The sequence below is a fragment of the Ailuropoda melanoleuca genome, chromosome 15 (assembly GCF_002007445.2).
Source record: "Ailuropoda melanoleuca isolate Jingjing chromosome 15, ASM200744v2, whole genome shotgun sequence".
In the NCBI taxonomy this organism is placed as follows: Eukaryota; Metazoa; Chordata; class Mammalia; order Carnivora; family Ursidae; genus Ailuropoda; species Ailuropoda melanoleuca.
The window spans coordinates 34,728,111-34,750,112 of NC_048232.1; the positions used below are offsets into that span (position 1 = coordinate 34,728,111).

The window sequence follows — 22,002 nt, forward strand, 5'->3', positions numbered from 1 at the left end:
CAGTTCTGACTCCAAAGTTCCTGCTCTCAAGCAAAGCTACCCCAGCTTCTCACCTCTCCAAGCAGCCCCCTCCCCTATCCTCTCCTCTAAGTTCCATGCCCCAGCTCTCCCAGAAAAGGGGTCATGTTGGGAGTCATTGCCTTTTCAGCTCCCTGGATCCCCACTGTTGCTTCGACCTGCCTGGCTCCTTTCACTACAGGGTGAAGTATCTGGCCTACCACGGGTTGCCCTGCCACCACCCCAGCAGGGGCACCCTCTGCTGGCCGTCTCCCACTTCCAGTTCCCCACCTTGACCAAGTCCATTCCCTGACCCGCCTCTTCAAGAACAAACCAGCAGCTCACCCCCTAGACAAAATCACTTCCTCTTTAATTGGTGTTGAAGATTCACACCATCTGCCTCAGAGGAGATGAGGGCATTTCCTTCTGCCCCCATCCCTCTCCCCACCCCAATTACCTGGTCCTTTGCAAAATATTTTAGCTGAGAAAAAAAAAAAAAAAAAAGACCGGAAACCACTGACACAGACGGTCCAAGGGCTGGATTGATTGAAGGAGGCAGGGCTGGGCCAGGTAAATCCACCCCACCACCCCTTCTTGGGGATGGGGAAGGAGGCCTGGAAACCCTCCCAGCCACCTCACATCCTCTTAGCCCAGGCTGGGGGGGATCACGGGGTTGAGGGACGGGTCTGGAGCTGCTCCAGTGGGAGGGAGGGGCTGGACAGGAAGAATAGTGGGGGAGGGGTCCCATTGCAGGGGTGCCCCCTACCCCAGATCACCACGGGCGCTGCACAGTCACAGGTACGCAGTCACGGTCACAGACACTCACAACCCGAGAGCACCCCCACCCCACCCCACCCTCTGCCCACCCTTGGCTTCCCCTACTCTGAAACACCCTCCCCGCCCCCGACCCCTTGTTGGGGAACAAAGCAATAAATTACAAGGTCCCTCCCCAGTCCCCTTAGCCCGCTCTGCTCCATCTCTTCTCCCTCCCAAGATAGTAGTGAGGAGGGACCCAGGCTCTTGGCTCCCCCAGCCCTTTAGCTTCCATCCATGGGTGGGTGTTGGGGGACGTCCTGATTTCCACTCCTCATGGTCCCTTTCACGGAAAGGGTTGGGGACCCCCCTACCCCCTTGGGCAGCAGGGGTCCTGCCCCTCGCTGCCCTTCCCCCTTCACTGGGCAGTGAGATTAGCATGGAAGGGGTGGGGGCCCCGGTATTGGCCCCAAGTCCCAGGGCTAGCTCTCCCACTTACTAACCCCTCCCTCTGGCGTGGCGTCGCCCCAGGAGCCAGCCTGGGTATGTGCTCCCGCCTTGGGGTTGTCAAGCGCAAGCAGGACTGGGTCTTCCCCCCTCCACCCCTAGGGGGCGCGAGCGGGAAAATCCAAGCTCCCAGGACCCCCCGCGGGTAGACCCAGAGCAATCCGAGTGTGGAATCGGTGGAGAGGGGGCGTGTTGAGCTGGGGTCTCCATGCCTCGTTGGGGAGAGGGAGGTGAGTTTGTGTCTTCTGGGAGGCGTGGGGGCTGTGCCCTCGTGGGGGAAAGAAGTGCTCCCGTGGGGCGGGGTGCGGATTGGAGAGGTGAGTGGGTGCATCTGTCCAGCGGTCCACCCGATGTGGTCGTGCCCGGCCCGTGTGGGAGTGGGGGTGTCTCTCCCGCTGGGCAACTATACCAGCGCGACGGGGGCGTCGGCGCGGCCCATGCTGGCGGCGCTGCTCCGGCGGCGGGGGCTGGGCGTGGCGGTGATGCTGGGGGTGGTGGCTGCGCTGGGGGTGGTGACGGTGCTGCCGCCCTCACCCGGGCAGCCGTGCTGGAGAAGGATGTCGGCGCACAGCTGGCTTCCAGCCTGGCGGGCGTAGAACAGCGCCGTGTGGCCCTGTGCGTCGCGGGCGGCCACGTCGGCGCCGTACTAGAAGGACAGAGACGGCCGCGTCACCAAGCGTCCCCGGAGGGCCGCCGACACCCGCACGCCGTCTCCCCAGAATTTCCAGGCCGGCCGCCAGGGTCTTTTGGGGGATATCAGGCTCCCCCGCGCCTGGCTGTTTCCCAGCCGGAGCCCTCCAAGACCCCTTTCTCCATCCCCTACTCACGTACCCACAACAGCAGCTGCGTGATGACAACGTGGGCGAGCTCGGCTGCCAGGTGAAGGGGGGAGCGAAGCTGCGGGTCCTCTACGCTGGTGTCGAGCGGCCCGTGTCGCGCATGGGCCAGAAGCAGGAGAACGGCGGCCACGTCCTGGGCCTGCACCGCGGCCCACAGCTGGCGGCCCAGCGGTTCCTCCGGAGTGCCCAGCGGCGCCAGGAATAGCAGCTGCTCGTACTTGGCGCGAATCCACGATTCACGCTCCTCCCTACAAGACCAGGGATGAACAGGAAGGGCTCCAGGGGCCCTCACCCAGGATCTCTGCCCTTTACTCAGGGAAGCCTCTCGGGAGCCGCACACCCTAAGCGCCCCCCTTCCATCACACGTACCTCGAAGAGTCCCGCGTGGGTTTGGTGCGGCCCCGTGTGTCGCTCTCCCACACGCGGTTGGCCATGTCGTTGCCAATGGCTGTCAGCACCAGGGTCAGCTCCCGAGGCCAGTCGTCCAAGTCCAGCGAGCGAACGCGGGACAGGTGTGTGCCCAGGTTCCGGTGAATGCCAGAACACTCGATGCAGATGAGTGCGCCCAGGTTCAAACTGGCCCATGTGGGGTCTAGGGAGGGAGTGCAGAGGTCGGCTCCGGCCGCAGGCAGCATGGGCACCCTGGCATTCGCCAACCACTCTCCCTCCCAGACCCCTCCGCTGCCCCCTTGCGCTCACTGGGGGCCCCACAATCCACGCAGATAGAGTTCCCCTTGGCGTTCCGGATCGCCTGGATGGCCACCGCTTCACTTTGGCTGTCTGTGCGCAGCTGCAGAAAGGGTTGGGTTTTGTATTGGCTCTCCATGGTATTGAGCCCTTCTCCAAACTCTTAAGACACTCACCTCTGCTCACCCCCAACCCTCACCCCTGACCCATTACCTTGACCTTGCTGCTCTCACAGCATTGCAGACTGGCTAGGATCTGACTTTCGATGGCCTGGACCCAGGCATCCCGCTCCTCAAAACTGGCTGCCTCAAAGTGCCACGTCTGACCAGTGCTGGACACGATCAGGAATTCGAAGTTTTCCTCTGGGTGGGGGGATGGGATGGGGTCATGAGGGATGGAGTTCAAAGAGGGGCTGCCTTCCCCAAACCCTTCCCCCCTGATGACCATCCCAAGCCCCTGGGAGTGGGGCAGAGGGGTTGGGGAAGCAGAAGGTGGGGGAGAGCAGGAAGCCCGAGCACATGCAGGGGAAGGCAGGGGCACCCCCACCCCTCTGCACCCCAGCTGAGCGCCCCTCCCAGCTCCCCGCTTGTTACCTGCTTTATAAATATTTCTTAAACTACCAAAGGATTTTAGTTTCCACATTTTGCGCTTGGCTGGTTTCCCGAAGCGAAGGAGATAGAGATAGAATGGAGAGCAGAACAGAGAAAGAGACCAAGAAAGGAGAAAAAGAGAGGCAGATGGAGAGATGGAGAGAAATAGTGACAGAGTGCCAGAGACAAAGCAGGACAGACAGATGGGGAGAGAAAGCAGAACTAAAGTCAGTGGCCCCGGAGCAGAGTAGAGCGGAAGCCAAGAGCCATGAGAGTAGGCAGATCTGGAACCTGGGTCTGAGCACCCAGCAGAGAGCAGGGCGTGGGGACCAGTTATCATGACCAATAAGGAACCAGGTCTCTGGGAAGGGAAGGGATGGTCAGGATCCAAGTGAACACAGGGAAAGGGGACAGAAACTGAGTCATGGGCCTGGGACAGAAACTGAGTCACGGGCCTGGGACAAGTGGATGGTGGGTTCGGAGGAGTCTCAGGGGGCCTGGGGAGGTCACTGAGGGCAGGAACAGGGATCACTGCGGTTAAGGCCTGTTGGGGAGCTTGGTGATCATGAGAAGCTACCGGGAACAGAGTGGTCACAGAATCTGGGAGCTGAGGAGTCAATGGGCGACACTGAGGTCAGGTGCTGAGTCACTGGGGGCCACAGGGAGTTCTGGGTGCCGGGCCTGGGATGATAAGTGGGGTTGAGGACAAGAACAGGAACTAGAGGGTTATTAAGAGAGGAAGCAGGAGCTCCAGACTAACTGGGTACAGAAGTGGCAGGACTGGGAACTACTGGGGTAAAAGGCATTGTCTGGGGAGTGGGAGGAAGGACAGGAGCTGACGGGTCTCCATCCATTTTATGTGCAAAGTGATAATGATAGTCAAGCACTCAGCTCAGGCACTTGTCCTCCTCCTGCAGGAGCTAGGCCAGGGATTTGGAGTTGGGGGGTGAGGGTCCAGGGTGGGAGGAGAACTGCCCACCGGGGCCTCACCTTCAGCCTGCCCAGCCGAGCCTTCAGTCTTGGAGGGTGTTGTCAATTTTTTCCTCCTCTGCTTCTTCACCATGGGAGAAGGAGGGGGTTCCCGACTCAGGGGGCTCAGGTCTCCAGATGGGGTACAGTCTTAGGGAGGGGGACACAGCTGCCTCAGTTGCCTCCCTCCACAGATTTCCTGATTTCTCCATAGCCTGTTTCCTCCCCTGAACTAGCTTTGGTCCCCCTCCTCTCCAGGAGGTCCCCCTTGGGGAGGTGGGCAGACGAGTGGTTTAGAGTCAAACCTACTCTCAAATCCTGGCTCTGCCACTTACTGCCCTTGAGACCTTGGGCAAGTCACTTAGTCTTCTGACCCTCATCCCTAGAATGGGGATAATGATCTTGACCTGACGAGGTTGCTGTGAGGATTGCTGTTACAATTCACTTGTGTGTGTGTACACACACACTCAGACACTCCAAAGACTGATGGCTGACTATCTGCTAGACAGTGTTCTCAGTTTAAGCCTCAAAGCAACCTCTGAGGTAGAATCTATTATCTCCACTTTACAGATGAGGAAACTGAGGCACAGAGAGATCATGTAACTTGCCCAGTGGCAAGCCAGGATTTAAGTTCAGGTGATTTAGCTCTAGAACCCACTCGTGTTAACGATTATGATAACCATAGTGTGGCTGAGCTTGGTGCCTGGCACCCAGTAGATGCTCAGCATGGCCACTCATGCACTGATTCCAGCCTCCAAGCTTCTACCCCAAGCTCCTTTCCCCCCATCCATTCACATCTGGAAAATAGTGGACAGAGGGTGGTCCTCACTGACCGGTGCTGAGGGCTCGGGCCAAATTCCGGTCTGGCTTCAGCAGGTGCTTGGATGTCTGGTCTGGTGGTGGCTGCAGGGAACTGGGGCTGGGGCTTGGGCTTGGGGTGGGAGTGGTGGCTTCTGTTGGAAGCGGAACAAGATAAAGCTTCAGTGAGCCCCTCTGTCTTTGGGACCCACTCCTGATGTAGACCCCCTTTATCACCCACCTTCCTGCTTATCCAGTTCCAGCCCCACGCACCCTTCCTCATCCCGCAGCTCTGGCCCCCTTTTCTGCCTCTCTGTCATGAGCCCCACTCACCAGGACCTTCACCCATCTGCACAGTGCTCATGTCCTTGACCAACCCATTGATGCTGGCCGAGGGGCCAAAAGCAGAGATGGCTCTTGGGGGCCTCTTGCCAGGGACTTTGACTGTTGTTCGTAGCAAGTCCATCTCCTTGCCGTGGGTACTGTGGATGTAATCCTGGAGGGGCACGGGGTTGAAAATGTAGGAAGCCTGTGGTCCTTGGTGGTGCTGGGAAGCAGCCAATAGTATGGGCTAGAGGGAACCTGGAGAGGGAACTCTGGGGGCTGACTGTGTTGGGATGAGCTTCTAGGGGATGGGCTCACCAGACCTGGCCCAGTACTATCTCCTCCAGAAAGCATTCCCTGAATGGCAGACCAGGTGAAGGTCCTTCCTCCATCCTCTCCCACTAGACTGCAAGTTCCTGGGGGGATGTCTTTACTTTCCCCTCTCCAGCATGGGTATGTGGTGGGTGCCTTAACACATGTTTGCCGAACCTAGGAGAACGGGACTAGGGCTTCGCGGAAATGATGTTCATGTTTGTCAGAGGCAGGTAGACTGGTACAGGTGGAAGTTTGTCCAAGGCCAGCCAGCGTGGCCCCGCCAATCTCTGCCACTCACATTAATGCTGGGGTGGTAGAGAAGGAAGCCATTACTGGACAGGGTCACATATTTCTTCTTCCATTCTTTGTTCAAGGAGTTGCCACTTCGCTTCAGTAAGAAGCTCTGGAGGATGGAAAGAGACATGTGGGAGAAAAGCCAGTCAAGCCCAGGAACCCCCAGCCTGCCCCCAGCCTCTGGACCACCCACCTGTTTGATGGGGATGGCTCGCCCACTCCCCGTTGTCTCTCCCCGACTGTCCAAACTCCGCTTCTCAGAATCACTGCCCCGACGATTCTGGAATGGTTATTGGTGTCAGTTAAGAATGAACAGAGAGATACACTGATGGAAGGACAAGGAAGGCAATGAAAAGGGGCCCAACAGCGGGGTCTAGGGACCAGGGAAGATGGGCAGGTAACAGAGAACCAGAGGATGGAGGAGTCATCGTGTCCAATACCGCGAAAAGGCTGGTCCTGCGCTTGGCTGCCCGGTGCAGGGACCCCGGGGTGCTCAATCCAGCCACCGCAGCTGCCTCAGCTCGGAGCTCCCGGTGACCAACATTGGGTGAGGATGGGAGGGAAGAAGAGTAGTCGCTAGTGTGGCCCCCATTGCTAGCCTGGAGATGGACGAAGGAGTCAGCAACAGTTGAGACCCCCCGCCACCCCACCAAGCTATAGTTACATTTAGTTATGAGGAATTCCAGACATTCCTTGATCTCATCGCCATTTGTTTGCATTATCGCTCATAATAAAGCTCCTCACTGTCATATGCTTTCCATTTTGCAAGTATTAGGCCATACATTTTTCCTGAAACCTTGGGAGGTTTAGGTGACTTGCTCAAAGACATTCTGAACAGTGTTTCAAACCTGGCTGAATGAGCTTTCTAAAAATGGTGTCACTGCCATTTCCATTTGCCCCCACCCCCACCCCAACCTCCTTGGTACTCTGTACCTGTTCTTGGATCACCAGCCCCTCCTCTGCATCCTACCAGCCCTTCTGTGGACCCTGAAACCCCAACTCACCTGCCCAGCTACAGGAGTGGAAGCAGCCGAGTGGCTCGGGGAGCTGGGCAGGGACTTACAGGCAGCCAGAAGCTGTTGCTGTTTTCTTAAGGTCACCACCTTCTGGGCCACTGAAGGAAGGGGGAGAGGAGGGACACATGAACAGGGCAGATACCCAAGACCACTCTTTGTTGCCCAATTTTAAGAAATCCCTGGGAGATAACATAGGCCCCAACTTCCTTGTCACTGTGGCCTTCGTGCCACCTGTAGTCTTGGCAGCTCATCCTGCCCAGAAAGACTACATGGTTGTTAAGCAAACCTTCTCCAACCTCCCTAATGCTTCCTCCCTCCCACGCAGGCTAAGTTGCTGTCACTTGCAGAGAGACGCCTGGACGCCCTAAGAACATGGCAGGCCCCTAGCTCCCTGCTCCCCACATGTGCGGAGAGTCACCGTACTCACCCTCCTGGAAGACGCGGTCCACATTGAGCCCGTAGGTCGCACACGTCTCATAGTAGCTACAGCGCTTCATATCTGCGCACAGAGCCCTGGCACGAGCATCGCCCACCACTCGAGGGGAGGAAGCACTAATCCTGTCTGAAGGGACGGGAAAGGGGCAGGACTGGACGAGGGCGCTGCTTCCCCACTCTTCCTACTTTCTTTTCCCTCTGGCTCCAGTCCCGGCTTGGGCACACTAAAGACAGGCTATGAGAGAATCTCCCCTTCTTCTCTGAAGGCTGGGCCCAAGCGCGCGAGCCCAGCTGCAGGGTGCGTAGGCAGGGTGAGCTCTGTGCGCGCGTCCTCAGAGAACACTCGAGAGGCAAGTGGAACTTCTTGACAAGGTCTGAAATGGCTGAGACTTTCAAGTCCCGTCACCCTGCCCTGCAAATCCAATGGACCCTGAGCTGAGTGGGAATTCACCTCGGAAAAGGTTGAATGTCCACGGGGAACAGGTGGACTGTTCACTCCACAGCAAGGAGCCAGGAGGCAAGTGGCTCCCGCAGGGTAGGCATCCCGACAGAAAGTCGTGCCAGCTCAATACAAGTGGGTACTGGAAAAGCTTTTCCTGGGCCTGGTGGTATCTGAAGAGCCTCTGAATCACTTCTTTGAGAACTCAACATTTTCTGCCCTCTGTATTTTCTCCATCATTTCGTTTGTGTTTTTTCTTTTTTAGATACATTTCTTTGAAAGGTGTCAGCCTGACCCAGCTGTAGCAAGGGGGAGATAGGTTTTCCATCCACCCTAGAGCCTGAGATTTTTCTGCGTTGGCCATGGCAATGACAGGAAATGGCAGTGCGAGAACACAAGGTAGGTGACATCTCAGAGGACTGGAGACTGCTCCTATTGTTGTCCCTTCCTTCCTGGAGGGTCCTCATTTCTCTGCTCAGACCCTGGGGAGCTTTTTTGGTTTAATGATTCCCCTATTTGAAGACCAGTCTCCTTCCAGAGGGTTCCTGCAATCCAGGTGGCCATTTCCATACCTCACCAAGCTCTCACCTGCCTTGGGCAATACCTCAGCAGCCATCTCAAGGACTCCCCTGAAAGCAGTGCTTCCTCGGGCCCTCCTTACCTTGTGTCCCCACCAGGGCCAGTGCCAGGCCTCCTCGTCCTTCCCCCCTAAGGGAACTCAGCTGCCCATGGAGACGGCTCACGGCCTGGAAACTGTTTTCGTCCTCCAGGCTGAAGACCAAGATGACAGCATCTGCCCAGCCTGAGAACTTGCGGGGGGTGAGGGAGCAAAAGAGGGGTCAGACAAGTCTACTCCTCTGAACACTACGCCCAGGGAGGTCTGGGAAACTAGAGTTTTCTCCCTTGGCCAGTGCTGACCCCAGCCAGCCTGCCCACCCCAACATCACCCCTCACCTTGGCATCAGGTGCCCCAGCTTCCTCTCGGATCAACACCAGATGAGTCTGTCCATCCACCAACATCTCTTTCTTGTGCTGGTCACCTGTCCAGAAGGGGTGGAAGTGGTAGTAGGTCAGAGGTCACAAGTCACCAAGTTTGCCCACGCTCCCTGGACTTTAGCTATTGTGGCTTCATCCTTTCCTTTGGTCTCCATAGCTGCCTAGTCATTGATCCTTGATTCCTGACCCAAAACATTAGCTTACTATGGCTCCTGAGAACTCACTTTCTGTCTTCTCCAGCACTTGGTAGGAACCGGTCAAGAATCGGTGGATGAGCGATGACTTCCCACTCCTGGCGTCACCTAGCACACCCTGAGAACAAGGTTGTGGAGCAGAGATTGTGAGACGTAAGAGGAGGCCAAATGTTTGGGTCTGAACATTCCCGAGAACTCAAAGAGACTGGCAGTGTGAAATCATCCAAGCAGGATCCCGCAGGGACTGGATGATGGTCGGTCAGGAGAGAGCATTCGGGAAGATCAGGTGAGTGGAGTAAGAAATGATCCCAAGCTCAGAGTGCACCACAGGCTGAAGATTCTCAGCGCCGTGTGTGTGTGTGTGTGTGTGTGTGTGTGTGTGTGTGTGTGTGCGCGTGCGCGTGCATGCGTGTGTGTGGGGTGTGTGGGGGGGTGATGTCGTGTGTGTGGGTGTGTGTGGGTGTGGGGGTGGGGGTGTGTGTGTGTGCGCGCGCGGGTGGGGGGTGATGTCACAGTCCTAGACACTGGTTGGAAAGTTTTACCCAATTCTAGGCAATAGGACATGAAGAGCTAAAGGGGAGATGCCAGAAATGAGGAGAAGCCTGGACAAGGACCATGAACAAACAGAAAAAAAGAAGCTAGAGAAGAAAAAATTGCAAGGCTCTATCAAGCTTCAGGAAGGTGCTGTGAAGGTAGACTCGGGAGTACTAGCAAACTGTCCCCCATTCCCACAGAGAGAGGGAAGGGAGGCGGTGAAGGGGTGAGTGTTGAGAGTGCAGTGGGAGGTCAGCCTTCATACAGACCAGGTTACCTACCAGGCGCAGTTCAGGAATGGAGCGGCTCAAAGTCCATTCCTGGCTATTGACCACAGCCTCTGTAATAGGAAAGAAGCCATAAGAGAGGCTGCTCCAGGCCCAGGAGCACCCCCACCCCTCCTCCTTTGGCAGCTTCCCTTAACCCCCAGGACTCTGCCTGGGTTGGAGAACTGTGTGGAAAGCCCAGGTTCCAGAGTGGTCCCCAGTCCTCCTATCCTAGCCGCTCTCCCCACAGCTGTTGCTGCCGCTCAGTGGTTGCTTAGCAACGGAACCAGCTAGACAAAAATACTTCAGTTGGCATCTCCCTTAAAGCACATCCCCAAACGTAAGTCTGCCCCAGACCAGGGACCAAGGTTCTGACAGTGGCGGGTTTTTCCCTCTGGAAGAACAGAAGAGGGTCTCCTTCCTACCGGTCTGACTTGGATTCCAGGGGAGATCCTGGGTGGAGGAGCTGGGACATGGGAGGGAATGGGTCTTCCTCAATCTCCACTTCACAAGAGAGAAACTGAGGTGAGGGATATCCCTCCCCTTTTTCAAGGTCAAAGCACGGTGGCCCTGACCGCTTCCTCCAGCCCATGCAATGGAGCTTGGACTTGCCTATGCTTCCCTCTTCCATACCTTCCCCACAAGCACCCTCTGAAACAAGTGTGGGGAAGGGCTCATTCCTTNAATCCTTGACCGGGCGGGGCGGGGGCGGGGGGGGGGGGGGGGGGGGGGGGGGGGGGGGGTAGGATCCTCCTTCCGCCTGCCGGGTCCAGCCCCCGCGCCTGACACTGGCCGGACGTTCCCGGGGCGCCGCAGCTGCGGCGGGAACTCTGGGATCCGGAGCCATCTGCTCCCACCCGCTCCAGAGCCAAACCCCGGGGGCCGCCCCCGCTCCGAACTCGCCTCCCCTCCTGGGAGTGTGAGCCGCACCAAGAGTCCCTAGCCTCTTTCTTCCGGAAAAAAGAAAGACACCCCCCTCCCGAAAAAAACAGTACCTTCTCGGTACCCCCTCCCAAGTCTCCGGNAGTCTCCGGGGGTAAGAATTGCCTTTGCAGCAGTTCCGCCCCCCTCAGTCACTCCTGGGCAACCCCCTGGGGGTTTCAACGCTGTTGTGGGGCCGGGGTGGGCAGTGGGGGAAGTGAAGCCTCCTATCCGCCCCCTCTCACTTCACATTCAAGTATTCATCCCGTTCCAGCCCCCACGCACTCCCGTACAACCCAATCCACCTTCTTCACTGCACGGAAAGAAACAAGAGTCCCTCCCTGCTGCCTCACTAGCCTGGTCTCAGCCCAGGGAAGACCTGGCGAGGAGCTGCCTGCAAGGTCACTCTCATGCCACCTGACCCAAGTGCTCAGGAGAAACTGAGGCTTCCTCATCTCCTTCATCTTTAATATAATCTGGGCAAGGCAAAGCTCTGTTCCCCTGCTCCCAGAGTCCAGCTGAGGCTAGAAGTGGGGTCTGGGGCTTCTCTGGGGATAATTTCCTACAGTCACTCTGACCAAGGGCATTATTTTCCCAGAAAGCTCTGAGGCTTTCTGAGTCCCTCTGAAATCAAGTAATCTCTCATTTGGCACAATGTAGCTACGCACCCTCTTTCAGGACCTCTTAGTCTTTGCCCCTGTCCTTGGCAGGGGAGCGAATTTGGTTCATACACCCACCCAATAGAGAAGCTTCCCTAGTTCAGTCCTGCACACCTCTCCTCCACCCCAAGCTGAACATTCTACGTACCCTCCCCTCCCTGTTCTCAGGCCCTGGTCCTACTCACTAGGGGAGGCGCGGAGCTCTGTGCCCAGCAGCTCCCTGGACCCGCTGCCAGAAGACAGGCCCGGGGGTCCAGGAGGGGGCCCGGAGCCAGGGGGGCCCCCTGTGCTCTTGGTGAAGATGCCGCTGATAAACTTGAGCATCTTGCGATCTCGAGTGGATGCTCGGCCCCCCTCCCGGCCCCGTTTCAGCCCTGGAGCTGGAGGCTCCAGAGTGATTGGAGGTGCAGGCCCAGTGGGCTGCGCGGAGGCGGCGGTGACAGCAGCGGCTGGAGCCGGGGTTGCTGGGAGGGTTAGCGGAGGAGGAGAGCCAGCAGGCGGTCCCGGGTGCAAGTCACTGTTGTCCAAGGTCTTACTCTTGCCTTTCCGAGGGGACAGCTTCCCTCGGGCTCCCGACCCAGCCCCGACCCCACCAGAGGTCGCGGCTGCCGCTCCTCCTCCCCCGGCGGCGGCGGCGGCAGAAGCTCCAGTCCCGGCGCTGCTCTTTGACCCCTTGACCCTGGGCTTGCCTTCGCTTTCTGGCCATGACAGGCGGCTACCCGCGCCCTTGCCCCCGCCGGCTTTGGCGCCACTCGTGGTTACGGTCTTGCAAGGCTTGGGAGCCGGCGGAGGAGGCGCCACCTTGAGCCTCCGACTGCCCGTGCCGGGGTGCGGGGAGGACGAGCCTGGGATGCCGCCGCCCGCCCGGCCTTCAGGTTCCGGACCCCCCCAGCTCGGGCTACTGAGCAAGGGGCGCCGGGAGGTGGGGGCGCCCCCGGGCTTGGGGTCAGGGCTCAGCCCCCCGGAGAGCGGGGGCCCCGGAGGGGCGGCCCAAAGGGAGAGGCGGCGGCCGGGAGCGGGGGAGACCGGGCGGGCCGGACTGGCCGGAGCCGGGGACAGGGCGGGGGGCTCGGCGCCCCCGGCGCCCGAGCTGCTCGTGCTGATCCACAGCGCATCCTGCCGGTGGAAGAGACGCTCGTGCCGCTTCTTGCCCGGCTCCTCCGCGCCTCGGGGGCTGCCAGGATCCCCGGTCTCGGCACCTCTGGTTCCGGGGGCGCCGGCGGCGGCCGCAGACGGAGAAGGCGGCGGCGGAGGCACCGACTCGAGCTTGACCAGGGTCAGCGAGATGAGGTAGGTCGTTGTCCGGCGCTGAAGCGCGCCCGCGCCCCGGCTCATGGGGCCCCGAGACCCCCGAGCTGGGGAGGGGAGGGGACTCCCCCGGACTGCCTCAGGGGGGCCCGGCCATGGGGCCGCCCTGCTCGCTGCCCCCAGCCCCCGGACCCCGTTGAGCCCCCAGCCCGGCTCCGCTGTCGCCGCCGCCTCCGCCGCCTCCGCTTGCGCCCCCCTCCCATCACACGGGGCGCCCCCTCCCCATGCTCCCCGCCCTGCGCCCCCACCCCGTTGGAGCCCCGGGACCTTGGTGCTGCTCCAGGGAGGCGCGCCGGACCTTGCGCCCCGGCCTGGGTGGGGGAGCCGAGATGGGCGGAGGAGGGCGGGGAGGACAGTTGTGGGGGCAAATAGGGGAGAGGGAGGAAAAGGGGGCAGAAAAGAGGGACCCGAGGCTGGGGGAGAGGAAGAACCGGTGCGGGGGAGGCAGGGGCGGGGAATGGGGACTCAGGGGACAGGGGCCGTGGATGGGGGTCGGAGAGGGAATCTGTAGGAAGGTGGGAAGCTAATGGGCTGGTCGTGCGGGGGATTCGCAGGGGCGCGGGGAGGATGCTGGGGATGGAGATACAGGGCGCCGGCGGGGGAGGAAGGAGGGAAGCCTTAGGAGGTGGGAACCCACGGGTCTGGGGTCTGGGAAGGAAGGGGCGTGAGATCCGGGCGAAGGATCCAGGGGGCTCGCCGGGGCTCGGCTCGGTCCGGATGCGCGCTGTGTCCGGGCGCTCCCCTCACATTGAGGAGGAGGCGGCCCCCCGCCCCCCCCACCCTATCTCCCCCCCACCTTCTCTCCACCAGCTCGGTAGTCTGAGAAGGCGGTGCAAAATCCAGGACTGGATTTCCCTCCCAAATCCTGGACTGGATTTCCTAGAACTTGGACTCACCTACTCCAACAATTTAGCCCCCTCCCCTAGCACACCACGGTTAGGGAGCGCGACTGTTGGGTGTGGCATTTAGGGAGAAGGGTAAAAATTAGTACACGGGTGGACAGTCCGTAGGGAAAACGGAGCGAATTTAGGGATCGCTGCCAATTCTGGGGAAGTTGAAGTGGGGAAATGGGGAGTCCTGAAATCCCATTCCCAGGACCCCTTGTCTCTCCCAGGTAATTGCACGAATTCTTTTTCCCATTACCCAGCCGCCCTGCCCACCCCCCACCCCCCCACACAATATATTGATGGGGCCATGACTTGAGCCCAACTGTCCCAAAGTGAACTTGGAAAGTGCTCCCTGGGGATGGGGACAAACATGGAACTTAGCAGGGTAGAAAGGAGGGGGGTGCCTTAGGAGGGGAGCGATCCGAGGGCTCCAGGAGCCCAGGCCAAAAAGCGAGTCAAAGGCTCCAGCTTGAGGTGGAAGGAGAAGGAATATGTCTACAGATTGACACCCCCCATACCAAAATGCATCCAGTCTCCATAGCAACCGTAGCTCCAAGAGTGCTTCAGAATCAGCAGGGATAAGCAGAGAGGAGAATCGGTGTATATGGTGGGGGGGGGCCTGCCAGGGGATTGGGGGTTAACGGAGGCACCATCCTCGAATCTGGTTACCCCCATGTGGGGTATTTAGTACCCCTGAATTTACAAGGACCCCTTCAGTTGAGGTGGGAGCCGGCCTCTTTTGGGTTCCCATTCGGTCTCCTGAGGTTTCCAGGGTGGAGCTCTTTCAGAAGGTTAAAGAGGAGATAGAATGGAAAACGTTTGTCTGCTCTGTGTCCACCACCCTTCTAGGGACCCTGGAGTTCAAGACTCACTGTCTTCTACCCTGGGGGGAAGGTTGAAGGGGTTAGGCCAATGGGGAACGGAGGCTGAGACCTGTCAGGGATGGGCCAGAGTGGTGGGAGGCCTTCACGCAGGCTTGGAGACCCCTCCCTGGACTCAGGGAGTCTCAGCATTCCCCTAATTTGGCGTCCCACCCTCCTGACGCAGCTGAGACTATAATAAGTGCTGTCGTGGGCGGCTCTTGGAGGCAGGAGCCAGCAGCGTGCTTGGCCTGGTAGGGGGTGAGGGGGGGGTGGTACCAAGATGGTGGATGCCCTTTGTTTTCCTGAGACCTGTACCCAATCCCTCTTGGGTCCTGTCCTGAGGTCAGCAGTCCCCTCTCCACCCCACCCCAGCATGACACCATTCATAGGACAGGGGACCTTTCAGTAGCCTTTTCTGAATTTTCTGAGAGGGTGAAGGAGATTTGCTAATTCTGCCTTAATGCTCCTTCCTTCCTACAGTGGCCTCAGTTTACCTTTATGTTCAGTGGGAACAGAATCCTGGCTCTTAGAGAAGGAGTGGAACAAATCACTTATGAAGAGTGGAGTCTTCTAGGAGATTTCAGCCTCCACTCCTCCTCACTCCCTCCTCCAGAGCTAAGCAGAGCTGCTCCACCAGGACTAAACCTTTTTCCTCCCTCTTTTTTTTTCTACAGGGGTGGGGCTTGGTGTTCCTCCCTAGGAGGCCCTTTGGGGCCACTCCCCCTAGGTCTGCCTCTCCACCCACTGAGGCTGTAGGAAAGGTGTCAGCCATTGTTCTTGGCAAAGGGTGGAGACAGGAGGTGAGAGGGGCACTAGCCTTAGAAAGGCAATGGGAAGGGATCAGACTGTCCCCTTAGGAACCCGAATCAAATGTTCTTTCCCCAAGTTATGGTCTGGTGGCCTCTACCATCAGAGAGGTCTGGCAGGAGGGGTCCCTGATGGAAAGAATGGTCTCTTGAACCCCCACCCCAGGTAGGCAGCTAAGACTGGAATGGCTGGGAGACCAGGCTAGGATGAAAGATGTACTTCTCCCAGACACCTTTCAAGAAAAACATAGCTGGCCTTTGTTAGCTCCTTGCCACCTTCAAGGTAAACGAGAGGAGAGTAGGCTGGAGACGACTTTCAGGTCCACCAGGTCCTTCGTGGTGGGGCCCTGTGGACAGAGAGAAGCTGTTCCCGCCAGGGCCCCCGCCACGGGACTGAAGGTGGGCTGGGCAGAGGATGTGGCGGATGGTGTTGCCATGGCGGCACTTCCTCCCTGTGTTGTCATCACTTGCTCTAATGCCACTAAGGAGGGAGAGCGGAAGGTGTGTGTGTTGAGGGTGGGGGGAAGGACAAGAACAGGAGCATGGGGAAGAGAGGGGACCGAAAAGAGTCCTGGGGACTTCTTTACACTTTGGCTATGCAAAGCATACAGTATGCGTGGTAGTGTGTGCCTGGGAGCCTGAGAGTCTCTGCATGGTGTATTTCAGTGTGTGTGTGTGTTTCTCTCTACAGCTGGAGAACAAGAGGTCACTGATCCTTTGTGGGTCCTGGGAATGAACACGCGGTCCAGTCCCAGAACCTCCTGCCCCACACTGCTTCCTGCCCTGGACTCCCCAGGCAGGGTCCATGTCTACTATGGGTCCGTCACGGCCTCTCTTCCCCACGCTCACCCACTTCTCCATTGCCAAGAAGGTCAGCTCAGCAGTGACTTGTATTTTGATCCCCTGGGAGAAGGAGCAGAGTTGGGGAAAGAGGAAGAACGCCACCTCCCATATCTTTTTTCCATCCTGTCCAAATGTATTCTTCTCCCGAGTCCCAGCTCCATCTAGAGGACTAGGAAGTGGCTGATTGGGAGGTGATGTATGACACAGCAAGCCCTTCTATGCTCTTGCTGGTCCCAGATACACCCAAGTTGGGAGCTAACCCTTCTCTTACCTTGCACACTGTCCAGTGAGGCCTGGATGCTGTCCCGAAGTTCAGGATCACCCACCCTCTCTGTCAGCTTCCTGAGGCGGCTTAGAGACTGCTTGGCCACCTCGTGTCGTCTGACTTCTGCTCTCACTGCAGCGACAGCCAACTGCCTCTGGGCATGCATGTTGCCCAGACCTGTCTTGCCAGGCTAACAGCAACCTCTGGCCTTGAAGCCCATGGCCCTGTAGTCCCCAAACATCAGAAGGCCCCTTCTGCTGTGCCCCAGAACTCCCCGCTCCTGCCCGCCCTTCCGTCTGTCGGCCTCACTTCCTGACTGGTGAGTTTCAAACCCACAGCCCGGGACAGCACTACCTGCTGCACCTCCCACCCCCTCTAGCGTTGGCCCATGAGCTCTGCCAACTAGCCCCTGCCATGATTCCTCAGCCAGGTGGATGGAGAGACCGTAACAAGCATCCTAGGGCCTCCTGTGGGAGGTGGCTAATTAAGATGGGTGTTGGTGCTAGGAAACTGTGCCAAGCCAGGCCCCAGGTGCAATCCCAAACACTTGGTGACCTACAGATTTATGCTCAAACTCTGACAGGAATGTATACACACTTGGTCTCTCACCCCGAGAGCCCTGCATTCCAGCACGCAGTGGTACTCACCGCCCACTCTGTGCCCACCACATCCAAAGAGCTCGTATACCGACGTCTTGCTCCATCACCCTTCCTCAGTCAGCTGCCCGCTGTCACCACCTCCTGCTTAAAAACGCCAGGTAGCTATGGGAGAAGAGGTTATGGAGGAGAACAGCGACTTGAACCAGACAAAACCACCATGCTCTCTCAATTAATTTCATAATAATTGTCTATAACAATAGTTTATGACACACTTTCAAATAGATGGTCTTTATGACAGGCCCGAGGGGCACAGGAAAGGAAGCCAAAGCTCAGAGAGGCCAGTAAGAGGTGAAACAAATCTATGGGTCTAGGTCTTTTTTTTTTTTTTTTAAGATTTTTAAGAAAGTAATCTCTACACCCACTGTCGGGCTCCAACTCACCACCCTGAGATCAAGTGTTGCATGCTCCCCTGACTGAGCCAGCCAGGCACCCCTGTGAGCCAGCCAGGCACCCCTGTGAGTATAGGTCTTCTGATTTCAACTCTGATACTCTTTTTCACTGTACCACCCAATCCAGATGACTGTCAACCAGTTCCCCTTATCCCTAATACCACTGTCTTGCCCATGATTTAGGACCTGAAAGAGAAGAGGGTGGATGAGGAATTAAAGGACAGCATGAAGATGCAGGGGTATGTGGGGGTGGGGAGTGGCTAATTTGATCTAATCACTGTTTCAGGGCTCAAAACTTTCTGGCCCTGCCAAATGTCTCTTCTCCTACACATATTCTTGATATTAATTTATGAAGGATAGGGGATTATAACTATATGACTATTTGTATAGCTGGAGATAAGGGAATTGGGGGCTGGGATTACCCACTGGAACTTATAAAATAGCCTGACGAAAAAACTAACACTGAATGTTGACTATGTGCCAGGTACTGTCCTAAGCATTCTGCATATATGAACTCATTCAATTCTCACAACAACCCAAGAAGCAGCTGTATTGTTATTTATCTCTATTTACAGATGAGGAAACAGCCACAGAGCGCCAAAGGTTACGCAGCAAGTAACGTCAAAGTTGGAACCCATGCGGTCTGACTGGCAGTTAGACTGTACTGCTTCTCCAGTACGACTGTTTCTCTTGGGGATAAGAGGAATTATGCCTTTTCCAATCTTCATGGAAAACATTTATTCAATAATAAGCATAGCGATCAACCTTTTCGCCCATCCCCAGAGTGAAAATGTGGAGACTCCTCCTTCCCCTCATATTTATTCATATTCCAGACCCCTCCCTTTGGCTTTTTAATTAATTAATTTACTTAATTTATTTGCAAGCCCTGGATCAGGCACGCGCTCTGAAGATACGGAGCACACGCATGTCTGCGCTTGTGGCTTTGTCACCTACAGGAATGCCCTTGCTCGAGGCAGCTGTTTTCTCACACTGAATTTCTAGCATATGCACACCCAGTTAGGAGAAGATATAGAAGAGGGTATGTGTACTAGTGGACACACCTGCAAATGTGTAACGATTTGTTGGATATTTCTGTGCCCAACCCAGGGCCTCCGTGGCGGGGCTAAAGCGCTCGATGTTTTGCTCATTTGGGTGTTCCCGAGTGTGATGCAATAACAACAAACAATGGCGTCATCATGAGATCACTGCAGGACGAGGGGGAAGGGGCGGGGAAGGGCGCGCCCTCGAGGGGAGGAGCCCTTTCACTCTTCCCTAGAAGCGCGCACCTTCTCCCTCCTCCACTGGATAGCTCTTGAGACTCCTCCCTCGGATTAGCTCTCTTCCAGCTGCGACCACAGAAAGCTCCGCTTTCAATCCGGGGTTTTGAAGCTTAGGCTCAGGTCCCTATGAGAATCTATGGAAGCCCTACCCCCAGTTTTAAGTTTCAGCCAATAAAGAACCTAAAGGAGGGGCCGGCAGGCGGGTCAGTGACACAATGCAGACTGATTGGAATTCAGGCCACCGACGTCCTGGATTAGCCCCAAGTTTCTCCAATCCAGAGGCAGGGGTGGGACAGTGCAGGCGCAGAGGATTGGGTTTGGCTGGACTCGATTTAAAGAGACAGAAGCTGTCGAGGTCCAAGACGACGGTCCCCAAGACCCTCCCCCCGAGTGCTTGGGACCACTTGGGTCCCCAAAGCTGGGGAGATGGTTTGCGGTGGCTTTGCCTGCTCCAAGAATGCACTGTGCGCTCTCAACGTGGTCTACATGGTGAGGTTTTGGAAATGGGGGAAGCTTCAGGGCGGAAAGAGGAGTGGGTAGAATCTCTAGGGGACTTCCGGTGGGAAGAGGGGTGTACTGGGGGTTCCGGGAAGATTCCCGAGAACTTCCGGCGAAGAGGGAATTCCAGGGGACTTCCGTGGGAAGAGGGGAGACTTCCGGCGACGAGAGGGTTTGTCTGGGGGTGGGGAAAATGAACTGAGGGCTGTGAGCATAAGGGCCCATCCCGCCCTCCTGTGACTTAGTTTCTCCCAAAATAGAAGCGATGGATGAAGCTCAAATTTCTTTTTATATTCATAGAATCTACTGCCCCTGCTGCCCCCACTCCCCTCCCAGCCATTCTGACCTCTGGTGGGCGCACACACCTCCTCCTCAGTGTACACAGTGCGCTCAGCTTTTGTTGTCGCAGACCCCGTGTGGCTTTTGGCTGTGCTGCACACTAGAGTTCTTTTGAGATGTAACCTGCTCTGTTCCCTGTAGCTGGTCGGCTTGTTGCTCATTGGAGTGGCTGCTTGGGGTAAGGGTCTGGGTCTGGTGTCCAGCATCCACATCATTGGAGGAGTCATTGCTGTGGGAGTCTTCCTTCTTCTCATCGCCGTGGCTGGCCTGGTGGGTGCCATCAACCACCACCAAGTACTGCTGTTCTTTGTATCCTTAAGTGATGGGGGTACTGGGGCTCTTGGAGAGGACCGAATTGGCTAGGAATGTTCGAGAGAAGTGTGTATTTGAGGGATCTTGGGGACATGTCTCCTGGCCCTGCCCTATATCATACTTCATGAAACAAGAGCTGATGATTTTGTTTTCAGCCAACATGGCCCTGTAAGTTCTATGAGCAGATGACATCAGATGGTTATTATAGGTGCGACATAAAGGAATCTAGGAATTTTCCCCATAACTCTTCCTCTCAGTACATGATCATCCTTGGTTTGGTCTTCATCTTCCAGTTTGGAATCTCTTGCTCATGTCTGGCCATTAACCGAAGTAAACAGGTAAGTGCATGCCCTCTCAAGTACTTGCTTTTTTCCCCTCTACCCTCTAATTCCCTCCCCTCAGTCTGGACCTCTTAATAGGCCCGCTGCTTCCAGACTCTTCAGTCATTTGCTTCCTCTGGGAAGTCTGGGTAATTTTCCATGAATATTTTCCACAAGAACCTGAGGTGGATTTTTATTGTTTTCAGTATAATACACCTTTGCTTCTGAGGGGATGACTGACTTTGCTGCAATAGGGAAATTGAGGCACCTGAACTAAGATCAGGATGTAAGAGCATTGTGAAGGTTAGCAGCATCCAGTAATTTTCCTCTGCCTATGTTCTCTAGACAGATGTCATCAATGCTTCTTGGTGGGTCATGAGCAACAAGACCCGGGACGAACTGGAAAGAAGTTTTGATTGCTGTGGCTTGTTCAACCTTACGACCCTGTACCAACAGGATTCTGCTTTCTGCACTGCAGTGAGTTGGTGTAGAGGTGGGGCGGGGCGGTAGGCAAGCTGGTTAAGGACAGTGCCCAAATTGGCAGATGTAAGAGTTTGAATGTGATTGTCTCTCTCTAGCAGCTCTCTTGCACTGGGGCCATGTGCTGGTAGGGGGAGGGAGGTATGGATACGAAGGTTAGAGAATTAGACAAGTGAGATTTCAATCTGTAGGATACTGATCAGAAACTAATAATTTCTGGGGCCCTTCACCACAGGTGTTAGGATAGAGCAGCTTAGCAACTCTGCACCCTCTAAATACACACGTGCATGTTTTATCCTCAGATCTGTAAGAGCCGGAGCTCCACGTGCCAGATGTGTGGAGAAAAGTTTCTGAAGCATTCAGATGAAGCCCTGAAAATCCTGGGGGGTGTTGGACTCTTCTTCAGCTTTACAGAGGTAACATTCTTCAGTTCTCTCATCCGTACCCTTTCTGTCTTAGCTCCAGAGATTCAGAATTGCTGATAATCTCTTTCCCTTTGCTTTTTACAGATTCTTGGTGTTTGGCTAGCAATGAGATTTCGGAATCAGAAGGATCCTCGAGCTAACCCCAGTGCCTTTCTATAAGACTCTAGATCCTTCTGACTTCTTGCCTGCTCTCTATTCTAAGCTTTTCTTCCTCCCTTAGGGAACACCTAGGGTCTGTAGCCCTTTTTGTTTGAGAGAAAGGAAAGGCCCTTTGCCACATCCCCCAAAGTGACTGAACAGCCAGGCTCTGTGCCTTGACGTGTTTAGTGGGGGCAAGATCATCAGGAATAAAGAACAACTTCCTCCCTCTCTCCCTAAGTGGATATGGGAACCTCCTGGGAGTGCATGAAGTGGTATGGGGGTTGGAGTCATTCCTGGCTCTGTTTCCCCACTTTTCCCTTCCATATGCCAGACCACCTCAGCACATCCTGGCCTGGATCCAAAGGTAAATCAGGGATGGAACCAGGGGGAAAAACCGCCAAGAACTCTTTCTTATAATAAGCAGGACCCAGTTTGGGGAAGTTCAGTGAATATAAAAATAAAAACCATTTAAACTCCAAATTCAAAGAAACAACTTAAGTGCCTTTTCTTCTCTTGCCAGTTGAGGGGCTCTGCTTGCCTAACATAGGCCCTGTGACCTAGGGAGAATCTTTTTAAGATTCTATAGGAAAGTTCCATCTTCCAAATGGTTTTTCCAGATCCCCAAAAGGCAAAGCCCATCAGAAGAAGAAACAT

At 56.3% G+C, this 22,002-nt stretch overlaps 2 protein-coding genes across 5 annotated transcripts; one reads left to right on the top strand and one right to left on the bottom strand.

The window, feature by feature from the left end:
• Positions 1 to 346: 346 nt before the first annotated feature.
• Positions 347 to 16,808, bottom strand: AGAP2 (ArfGAP with GTPase domain, ankyrin repeat and PH domain 2). 3 transcript variants are annotated; one of them, XM_034644311.1, is made up of 19 exons: positions 11,719 to 13,626; positions 9,969 to 10,027; positions 9,184 to 9,271; positions 8,918 to 9,003; positions 8,625 to 8,772; positions 7,517 to 7,651; positions 7,078 to 7,187; positions 6,514 to 6,672; positions 6,267 to 6,353; positions 6,078 to 6,182; positions 5,474 to 5,636; positions 5,176 to 5,295; positions 4,364 to 4,492; positions 3,377 to 3,436; positions 2,997 to 3,145; positions 2,796 to 2,886; positions 2,466 to 2,688; positions 2,089 to 2,344; positions 347 to 1,903 (listed from the first exon to the last, which is right to left on the bottom strand). In XM_034644311.1, the coding sequence occupies exons 1-19, from the start codon at positions 12,866 to 12,868 to the stop codon at positions 1,661 to 1,663; spliced, it is 3,561 nt and encodes a 1,186-aa protein (XP_034500202.1). In that variant the 5' UTR covers positions 12,869 to 13,626; the 3' UTR covers positions 347 to 1,660. The 3 variants fall into 3 exon arrangements, with proteins under 3 accessions (XP_034500202.1, XP_034500205.1, XP_034500204.1); XM_034644314.1 differs by lacking the exons at positions 3,377 to 3,436; positions 11,719 to 13,626 and adding an exon at positions 16,512 to 16,808; XM_034644313.1 differs by lacking the exon at positions 3,377 to 3,436 and having other exon boundaries at positions 11,719 to 13,624.
• Positions 16,809 to 19,086: 2,278 nt separating this feature from the next.
• Positions 19,087 to 21,834, top strand: TSPAN31 (tetraspanin 31). Of its 2 annotated transcripts, XM_002916022.4 has the most exons (6): positions 19,087 to 19,322; positions 19,812 to 19,979; positions 20,240 to 20,320; positions 20,648 to 20,779; positions 21,085 to 21,198; positions 21,292 to 21,834. In XM_002916022.4, the coding sequence occupies exons 1-6, from the start codon at positions 19,260 to 19,262 to the stop codon at positions 21,364 to 21,366; spliced, it is 633 nt and encodes a 210-aa protein (XP_002916068.1). In that variant the 5' UTR covers positions 19,087 to 19,259; the 3' UTR covers positions 21,367 to 21,834. The 2 variants fall into 2 exon arrangements, with proteins under 2 accessions (XP_002916068.1, XP_034500209.1); XM_034644318.1 differs by lacking the exon at positions 19,812 to 19,979 and having other exon boundaries at positions 20,276 to 20,320.
• Positions 21,835 to 22,002: the final 168 nt, after the last annotated feature.

Excerpts from the sequence above, each read along its gene's own strand:
- AGAP2 (XM_034644311.1), bottom strand. The coding sequence starts at position 12,868 with ATGAGCCGGGGCGCGGGCGCGCTTCAGCGCCGGACAACGACCTACCTC. Across the intron at positions 9,004-9,183 it reads AGTGCTGGAGAAGACAGAAA|GTGACCAGCACAAGAAAGAG; the intron begins GTGAGTTCTCAG and ends CCTTCTGGACAG. Across the intron at positions 6,183-6,266 it reads GAGCCATCCCCATCAAACAG|AGCTTCTTACTGAAGCGAAG; the intron begins GTGGGTGGTCCA and ends TCCATCCTCCAG.
- TSPAN31 (XM_002916022.4), top strand. The coding sequence starts at position 19,260 with ATGGTTTGCGGTGGCTTTGCCTGCTCCAAGAATGCACTGTGCGCTCTC. Across the intron at positions 20,321-20,647 it reads CCATTAACCGAAGTAAACAG|ACAGATGTCATCAATGCTTC; the intron begins GTAAGTGCATGC and ends TATGTTCTCTAG. Across the intron at positions 20,780-21,084 it reads ATTCTGCTTTCTGCACTGCA|ATCTGTAAGAGCCGGAGCTC; the intron begins GTGAGTTGGTGT and ends TTTTATCCTCAG.